The sequence below is a fragment of the Oncorhynchus mykiss genome, chromosome 20 (assembly GCF_013265735.2).
Source record: "Oncorhynchus mykiss isolate Arlee chromosome 20, USDA_OmykA_1.1, whole genome shotgun sequence".
Lineage (NCBI taxonomy): Eukaryota > Metazoa > Chordata > Actinopteri > Salmoniformes > Salmonidae > Oncorhynchus > Oncorhynchus mykiss.
The window spans coordinates 38271515-38281514 of NC_048584.1; the positions used below are offsets into that span (position 1 = coordinate 38271515).

Here is a 10000-nt window from a genome sequence, read left to right on the forward strand (position 1 = left end):
TCTGCAGAGAGTCTCTGGAAGAGGTCTTTAACTGAGAGCAGAAAACCCATCTAAAGGATGTCAGCAGCTCTGAGGTTTAAAGACACTTCAACATGGGTCACTAGAGAAAATACTACATGGTGCGGTGTGTGTGTGTGTGTGTGTGTGTGTGTGTGTGTGTGTGTGTGTGTGTGTGTGTGTGTCTGTGTGTGTGACTGAGTGTGTGTGTGTGTGTGTGTGAGTGAGTGTGTGTGTGAGTGAGTGTGTGTGTGAGAGGGTGTGTGTGTGTGTGTGTGTGTGTGTGTGTGTGTGTGTGTGTGTGTGTGTGTGTGTGTGTGTGTGTGTGTGTGTGTGTGTGTGTGTGTGTGTGTGTGTGTGTGAGTGAGTGTGTGTGTGTGTTTGTCTCACCTTGAAGCCGATATGCCCCTTCTTGCAGCAGAGGCAGGCCAGCATGAGGAAGACGAAGGTGAAGAGACCAGAGAAGGAAACAGCCACAACCGCCAGAGAAGACGGCCAAGACATCCCACTTAGCGGAGCGCCATCTGCAAGATAGAGTCAATACAACCAGAGAGCCAATCAATATCTTTATTGACACAGTTGGGAAATTTGAAGAAAAAAAAAAAAAGAGACTCGCATTATGTTAATGAGTATCTGTGCCTATGTTTACCTTTGAAACAACCCAGTCATTACCATCAGACAGTCCTCCCCAATTAAGGTGCCACCAACCTCCTGTGATACAAACTGGAAACTGTTGAGCGAGAAAAAACCCGGCAGCGTTGCAGTTCTTGACACAACCCGGTGCACCCGGCACCTACTACCATACCCCGTTCAAACGCACTTCAATCTTTTGTCTTGCCCGTTCACCCTCTGAACGGCCCACAGACACAATCCATGTCTCAATTGTCTCAAGGCTCAAAAATCATTCTTGAACCTGTCTCCTTCCCCTTCATCTACACTGATTAAAGGTAATTTAACATCAATAAGGGATCATAGCTTTGGCCTGGATTCACCTGGTCAGTCGGTCATGGAAAGAGCAGGTGTTCCTCATGGTTTTGTACACTCAGTGTATATACACATAAGATACATAGTGAGATTGGTTACAGTCTTAAAAAGGATCCGATAGTAGCAGCGATCATGCAGAAGAAGAAGCCAGACAGAACATCACGCTGCGGAGGCACTAGCATCTTCTTCTACCAAAGACATGCGTCATTCCTGGTCATTTAGCAGACGCTCTTATCCAGAGCAATTACGGCTTAGTGCCTTGCTACTGGGCCCTGGTATAAAGTAGTGCACTACCATTTGGTCCCTGGTATAAAATAGTGCACTATAGTGAACCGTGCCATTTCAGACACAATCTACAGTACTTTCACTGTCTAATTGTGATGTAAGGTGAAACACAAATACACACACACACACACACACACACACACACACACACAAACACACAGAGAAGAGAAGAGAAGACAGATGGGACAGATCAGAGAGAGGAGACAGAGGAGAGAGGAGACAAAAGAGAAGAGGAGACGGGGGGAGACAGGGAAGACAGAGGAGAGAGAGGAAACAGAGGAGAGAGGAAACAGAGGAGAGAAAGGAAACAGAGTAGAGAAAGGAGACAGAGAAGAGAGAGGAGACAGATGGGACAGAGGAGAGAGCGGAGACAGAGGAGAGAGAGGAGACAGAGGAGAGAGGAGACAAAAGAGAAGAGGAGATGGGGGGAGACAGGGAGGACAGAGAGGAAGATATTGGAGACAGAGCGAGATAGGAGCCTGCCCTACAGTTGATAAACATTGGAAGGTCTACATTATATTGTACTGATGTGTGGTTAGAAGCCTAGCTGGGTTTAGCTGCAGATATGCGTGCGTGTGTGTGCGTGACCATGTGAGTGTAACGGCTGTTGGAAGGTGTGGAGGACCAAGGTGCAGCGTGGTACGGGTTCATCTTTATTATTGGAACTGAACACTGACTAACCAAAATAACCAAGAGAATGAACAAAAACCCGAAACAGTTCTGTCTGGTGCAGAAAGACACAAAACAGAAAACAACTACCCACAAAACCCATGTGTGAAAAAGCCTCTAAGTATGGTTCTCAATCAGAGACAACGATAGACAGCTGCCTCTGATTGAGAACCACACCGGCCAAACAACAAAGAAATACAAAACATAGAAAATTAACATAGAATGCCCACTCTAGTCACACCCTGGCCTAACCAAAATAGAGAATCTATTTACCTCTCTATGGCCAGGGTGTGACAGTGAGTGACATGTTGTTCAACAGAACAGTTAATGAAAACACCATTCACCACTATTACCATCTAATATGTGTCAACAATAAATAAATTACTAGACACACACACACACACACACACACACACACACACACACACACACACACACACACACACACACACACACACACACACAGCCTTTGTGTTGCGTTTGCTGTTGGCTAGCTGGGGGAGATGGATGGGATTGACTCTCTCTCCACTAATGAAGCCAGTGCAGATGGAGAATACCCCTGTCCTGCTCTGTTCTGTACTGAATATAGATCCTAAGAAAGACAAGAGGTTGTCAGCTCCCTAAAGGGAGACAGAGAAATACAACAGGCACATCGCTCCATTTTGGTGTTCTGGTATTTTATTAGGATCTTCGTTAGCTGTGGCAAAAGCAGCAGCTACTCTTACTGTGGTCCACACAGTACATGGAAACAGGACTTTATACAGGACATTTAATAGACAAGAAATGTAAGAGCTGGATGGGGAAATGGAGTCGATGTGGGTGTGTGGAGAAGGGGGCTCTACTTCCTGTTTACACAGCTGAAGGACAGAACTACATACATTTCAACACGTAGCTGACATATCAGTACATACGCACGAACCATCTGGGTCAAAGGTCAAACAGGGGAGAGGCGTTGGTGTTGCTTCATCTGTTCATCTGTTTCATTTGAGTAATATGAGATGGATTTCTTGAAATTGTTCTGGATTTGTGGACTGTGTCAGACCTGTGTTAGTTGACTATGCAAACAATTTGGAACTTTTCAACACATTAATGTTTCTTCTAAAAGAAGAAGTGATGTAGTCAGTCTCTCCTCAACTCTTAGCCAATAGAGACGAGCATGCATAGTATTTATATCAGCCCTGTGATTACAGTGAAGAGCAAGACGTGCCGTTCTGTTCTGGACCAGCTGCAGCTTAACTACATCTGAAGCACAGCCCTCATGAGAGGATAGACATTCTCAGAGAGAGCACTATTCTTTTAAGAAAGGAGAGCGAGGTAAAAAAGAGAGAGATGGGGAGAGAGAGAGAGTGAGAGAGGTACATGAGAGAGAGAGGTACATGAGAGAAAGAGGTACAAGAGAGAGAGATACATGAGAAAGAGAGAGAGAGGTAAGAGAGAGAGAGGTACATGAGAGAGAGAGGTACATGACAGAGAGAGAGAAGGAGAGAGAGCGAGAGAGAGAGAGAGAGAGAGAGAGAGAGAGAGAAAGAGAGAGGTACAGGAGAGAGAGAGAAGGAGAGAGAGACAGACAGAGAGATACAGACAGAGACAGAGAGAGAGCGAGAGAGAGAGAGAGAGAGAGAGAGAGAGAGAGAGAGAGATAGAGAGACATATGCCCCCCTAGGTACAACTATGACAACATAACCAACAAAAACAGGTCACAACTCCTGCAGCTCTGTCGCACGCTGGGTATGTGCGGTAGGTATGTGTGGTAGGCTTCGAGGGGACTCCTATGATAGGTACATCTATAGCTCATCTCTTGGCAGTAGTACTGTAGACTACTTTATCACTGACCTCAACCCAGAGTCTCTCAGAGCATTCACAGTCAGCCCACTGACACCCCTATCAGACCAGAGCAAACCACAGCAGAACAGAGCAATACTCAATCATGAGGCATCAAAGCCAAAGGAACTGAGTAACATTAAGAAATGCTATAGATGGAAGTAATGCAGTCTGGAAACCTACCATAAAACAATTAGGCAACAACAAATTCAATCCCTTTTAGACAATTTCCTGGGCAAAACGTTCCACTGTAATAGTGAAGGTGTAAACTTGGCAGTAGAACATCTTCACAGTATATTTCACCTCTCAGCTTCCCTGTCAAATCTCAAAATCTCAAATAGAAAACACGAAAAAAATGAACAACAATGACAAATGGTTTGATGAAGAATGAAAAAATCGAAGAAAAAAATTGAGAAACCGGAAAACCTGAGTCTGACCCTTCACTATGGTGAATCACTAAAACAATACAGAAATACACTACGGAAAAAGAAGGAACAGCACGTCAGAAATCAGCTCAATATAATTGAAGAATCTATAGACTCTAACCACTCTGGGAAAATTGGAAAACACTAAACAAACAACACGAAGAATTATCTATCCAAAATGGAGATGTATGGGTAAACCACTTCTCCAATCTTTTTGGCTCTATAACAAAGAATAAAGAGCCAAAACATAGACATGACCAAATACAAATCTTAGAATCAACTATTAAAGACTACCAGAACCCACTGTCACGTTCTGACCTCTATTTCCTTTGTTTTTGTATTTATTTAGTATGGTCAGGGCGTGAGTTGGGTGGGCAGTCTATGTTTGTTTTTCTATGTTTTGGTCTAGTTCTATGTTCGGCCTGATATGGTTCTCAATCAGAGGCAGGTGTTCGTCATTGTCTCTGATTGGGAACCATATTTAGGTAGCCTGGGTTTCACTGTGTGTTTGTGGGTGATTGTTCCTGTCTTTGTGTAGTATTCACCAGATAGGCTGTATTAGGTTTTGAGTTCTCACGTTTCTTGTTTTTTTTCGTTAGTTTGTTCATGTATAGTGTCGTCAATAAATACAATGAACAACCACCACGCTGCGCTTTGGTCCGCCTCTACTTCACAAGAAGAGAATCGTTACAGAATCACCCACCACAACAGGACCAAGCGGTGTGGTAATGGGCAAAGGAGAAAGCAGGAGCAGCGCGAGGAGGTATGGACATGGGAGGACGAATTAGACGGTAAAGGACCTTGGGCTCAGCCAGGAGAATATCGCCGCCCCAAGGAAGAACGGGAGGCGGCGAAAGCGGAGAGGCGCTGGTACGAGGAGGCAGCGCGGCGTCGTGGATGGAAGCCCGGGAGTCAGCCCCAAAAATTTCTTGGGGGGGGGCTAACAGGGAGTATGGCTACGCCAGGTAGGAGACCTGAGCCAACTTCCTGTGGTTACCGGGGGGCTAGAGAGACCGGGCAGGCACCGTGTTATGCTGTGGAGCGCACGGTGTCCCCAGTGCGGGTGCACAGCCCGGTGCGGTACATTCCAGCTCCGCGTATCGGCCGGGCTAGAGTGGGCATCGAGCCAAGTGCCATGAAGCCGGCTCTACGCATCTGGTCTCCAGTGCGTCTCCTTGGGCCGGCTTACATGGCACCAGCCTTTTGCACGGTGTCCCCGGTTCGCCTGCATAGCCCAGTGCGGGCTATTCCACCTCGCCGCACTGGCAGGGCGACCGGGACCATTCAACCGGGTAAGGTTGGGCAGGCTCGGTGCTCAAGAGCTCCAGTGCGCCTGCACGGCCCGGTCTATCCGTCACCACCTCCACACCCCAGCCCTCCGGTGGCAGCTCCCCGTACCAGGCTGTCTCTCCGGCCCATCCGTCCAGAGCCTTCCTCCTCTCCAGCGCTGCCGGAGCCTCCCGCCTGTCCGGCGCCTCTGCCGGAGCCTCCCGCCTGTCCGGCGCCTCTGCCGGAGCCTCCCGCCTGTCCGGCGCCTCTGCCGGAGCCTCCCGCCTGTCCGGCGCCTCTGCCGGAGCCTCCCGCCTGTCCGGCGCCTCTGCCTGAGCCTCCCGCCTGTCCGGCGCCTCTGCCGGAGCCTCCCGCCTGTCCGGCGCCTCTGCCGGAGCCTCCCGCCTGTCCGGCGCCGCTGCCGGAGCCTCCCGCCTGTCCGGCGCCTCTGCCGGAGCCGCCCGTCTGCCCAGCGCCGCCAGTGCCGCCCGTCTGCCCAGCGCCGCCAGTGCCGCCCGTCTGCCCAGCGCCGCCAGTGCCGCCCGTCTGCCCAGCGCCGCCAGTGCCGCCCGTCTGCCCAGCGCCGCCAGTGCCGCCCGTCTGCCAGGAGCCGCCAATGCCGCCCGTCAGCCAGGGGCCGCCAGTGCCGCCAGTCAGCCAGGGGCCGCCAGTGCCGCCAGTCAGCCAGGGGCCGCCAGTGCCGCCAGTCAACCAGGGGCCACCAGTGCCGCCAGTCAGCCCAGCGCCAGCGCCGCCAGTCAACCAGGGGCCGCCAGTGCCGCCAGTCAGCCAGGGGCCGCTAGAGCCCCTCCGCCCGGAGCAGCTGTCCCTCTGTCCCGAGCAGCTGTCCCTCTGTCCCGAGCAGCTGTCCCTCTGTCCCGAGCAGCTGTCCCTCTGTCCCGAGCAGCTGTCCCTCTGTCCCGAGCAGCTGTCCCTCTGTCCCGAGCAGCTGTCCCTCTGTCCCGAGAAGCTGCCCCTCTGTCCCAAGCAGCCCCTCTGTCCAGTGGGGTCATTGAGAGGGGTGGGCATGGTGAGTAAGCCACGGAGGCGGACAATAAGGCGGACTGAGACAATGGCGAAGTGGGGTCCGCGTCCCGCGCCAGAGCCGCCACCGCGGACAGACGCCCACCCAGACCCTCCCCTATAGGTCAAGGTTTTGCGGCCGGAGTCCGCACCTTTGGGGGGGGGTACTGTCACGTTCTGACCTCTATTTCCTTTGTTTTTGTATTTATTTAGTATGGTCAGGGCGTGAGTTGGGTGGGCAGTCTATGTTTGTTTTTCTATGTTTTGGTCTAGTTCTATGTTCGGCCTGATATGGTTCTCAATCAGAGGCAGGTGTTCGTCATTGTCTCTGATTGGGAACCATATTTAGGTAGCCTGGGTTTCACTGTGTGTTTGTGGGTGATTGTTCCTGTCTTTGTGTAGTATTCACCAGATAGGCTGTATTAGGTTTTGAGTTCTCACGTTTCTTGTTTTTTTTCGTTAGTTTGTTCATGTATAGTGTCGTCAATAAATACAATGAACAACCACCACGCTGCGCTTTGGTCCGCCTCTACTTCACAAGAAGAGAATCGTTACACCCACTGGATTCTCCAATTACATTGAATGAGTTACAGGACAAAATAAAAACCCTCCAACCCAAAAAGGCTTGTGGTGTTGATGGTATCCTCAATGAAATGATCAAATATACAGACAACAAATTCCAATTGGCTATACTAAAACTCTTTAACATCATCCTCTGTTCTGGCATCTTCCCCAATATTTGGAACCAAGGACTGATAACCCCAATACACAAAAGTGGAGACAAATTTGACCCCAATAACTACCGTGGAATATCTGTCAACAGCAACCTTGGGAAAATCCTCTGCATTATCATTAACAGCAGACTCGTACATTTCCTCAATGAAAACGATGTACTGAGCAAATGTCAAAATGGCTTTTTACCAAATTACCGTTCAACAGACCATGTATTCACCCTGCACACCCTAATTGACAAACAAACAAACCAAAACAAAGGCAAAGTCTTCTCATGCTTTGTTGATTTCAAAATAGCCTTTGACTCAATTTGGCATGAGAGTCTGCTATACAAATTGATGGAAAGTGGTGTTGGGGGTAAAACACACAACATTTCTATTTCACCTTTATTTAACTAGGCAAGTCAGTTAAGAACAAATTCTTATTTTCAACATATGTACATATGTACAACATATAACATATGTAGAGTACTGCACACACTACAATTACTTAGGTTTAAAAATAAGCTCACCTGGACACCTTAATGAGGCAGTGAATGAACAGAGCGAGAAAGCACGCAGGGCATTAAAAAACTAATTAAAATTGAAATACCTATTAAATTTGTCTAAAACTAATTGAATGTGTCATTGAACCAATTGCACTTTATGGCAGCGAGGTGTGGGGTCCACTTGCAAAACAAGATTTCATCAAATGGGACAAACACCGCATTGAAACCCTGCATTCAGAGTTCTGTAAGATTCTCCTACATGTCCAGAGGAAAACTACAAACGATGCATGCAGGGCAGAATTAGGCCAATATCCACTAATAATAAAAACTTGACAAAAAAAAAAACATTTTGGAAATATCTAAAATACACTGACCTGACCCACTCTCATATCATTACTAAGCCCTGCAATGCCAAGAGCTGAGCAAAGAAAAGAGTCCCCTCATCCAGCTGGTCCTGGGGCTGAGTTCACAAACTTGTTCTACTAACACACTGAGGCCTCAGGGCCAGAACATCCAATCAATCAGAATAAACCAAACACACAGTTAAAACAACACATTCAAAACAATACTACATTGCTTATTGGGAAACACAAGCACAAAGTACAAAGCAAAATGAAGTGCTATCTGGCCCTTAATCGACACAACACCATGGCTAAATATTTGACCATGGTTACTGATCAAAACCTTAGAAAAACCTTGACAAAGTACAGGCTCAGTGAGCACAGCCTTGGCATTAAGAAGGGGAGACACAGGATAACCTGGCTCCCTGTAGAGGAAAGGCTGTGCAACCACTGCACAACAGCAGAACCTGAGACAGAGCTGCATTTCCTGACAAAATGTCAAAAATATAAAACAATTAGAGAGTGTCATTTCTCCAAATTTGAAACCCTTGTGCGAGGTTTCAAAGACCTCTCTGATGAGAGTAGGCTACCCGTCCTGTTGGGGGAGGATGCAGAGAGCAGTGGGTTGGCAGCGCACTACATTGCTGTCTGCCATAAGATGAGGGACCGTATCTGACAGACCAATCAACCTGCACATGTCCTCTACTGTATGCTTATTGTTATTGTTGAATGTATGGTTATTTTGACCCTTGGTTATTGTTGTTACTGTTGTCCCGTTGACAATTTTGATTCTTATTATTTTATATTGTAAATATCCAAAGTCAGCTTTGGCAATATGTACATTGTTACGTCATGCCAATAAAGCAAATTTAATTGAATAGCGCGAGAGAGACAGAGAGAGAGAGAGAGAGAGAGAGAAAGGGAGTGAGACACACAGAGACAGAGAGAGAGAGGTACATGAGAGAGAGAGACAGAGAGAGAGGGAGAGAGAGAGAGAGAGAGAGAGAGAGAGAAAGGGAGTGAGACACACAGAGACAGAGAGAGAGAGGTACATGAGAGAGAGAGACAGAGAGAGAGGGAGAGAGAGAGAGAGAGCTAGAGAGGTATTTTTTCAGTTGAAAGTGTAGGAGCAGTTGTCTTAGTGAACAGTAGTTGTATCTGTAGCTGTGTAGAAACCTTGTTGTGTAGAAACCGTGTTGTGTAGGAACCTTGTTGTGTAGAAACCTTGTTGTGTAGGAACCTTGTTGTGTAGGAACCTTGTTGTGTAGGAACCTTGTTGTGTAGAAACCTTGTTGTGTAGGAACCTTGTTGTGCAGAAACCTTGTTGTGTAGGAACCTTGTTGTGTAGAAACCTCTTGCCTCCTGTTGAGTGACTCAGGGGTGGTAGCCATTTTTAGGTAGCCCTGGGAAGTTGAGAGAGCTGAAAACCGGTCTGATGACTCAATGATGAAAGGAAGAGATTGTGGAGGAGAGGAGAGAGGAGGAGGAGTGAGTGGGTGAGCTTTCTACCCAGAAACCCATTCTTTCCCCCTGGCGTATACTCCAGTACTTACAGGAACACAGAAACTAAGAGGCCCTACTTTAGCTTCAGACAAGTCTGAGCCAGACAGAACTGGATCAGAGTGTTGTTGTATTTAAATAGTCGTTGAGCCAAGGCTCTAGTTGAGTTTAACGTCTGTTTTTGCCAATGCTTTGTGAATGAATGAATTAATAACTTGTCTGAGCTGTCATGACTGGCCTCTAGTCAGGGTACAGAGATAGGACACGACTGGACTCTAGTCGGGGTACAGAGATAGGACACGACTGGCCTCTAGTCGGGGTACAGAGATAGGACACGACTGGCCTCTAGTCAGGGTACAGAGATAGGACACGACTGGCCTCTAGTCAGGGTACAGAGATAGGACACGACTGGCCTCTAGTCAGGGTACAGAGATAGGACACGACTGGCCTCTAGTCGGGGTACAGAG

The 10000-nt window shown here is 47.9% G+C and overlaps 1 protein-coding gene across 2 annotated transcripts in view; it reads right to left on the reverse strand.

The window, feature by feature from the left end:
* Window positions 1-10000, reverse strand: part of LOC110499449 (serine/threonine-protein kinase LMTK1) — a 103238-nt gene that overhangs the window by 54638 nt on the left and 38600 nt on the right. For both annotated transcript variants that reach the window (XM_036956307.1, XM_036956306.1), the window contains exon 2: window positions 388-521. In XM_036956307.1, coding sequence (XP_036812202.1) covers window positions 388-521 — 134 coding nt within the window. The remainder of the gene's footprint in view (window positions 1-387; window positions 522-10000) is intronic.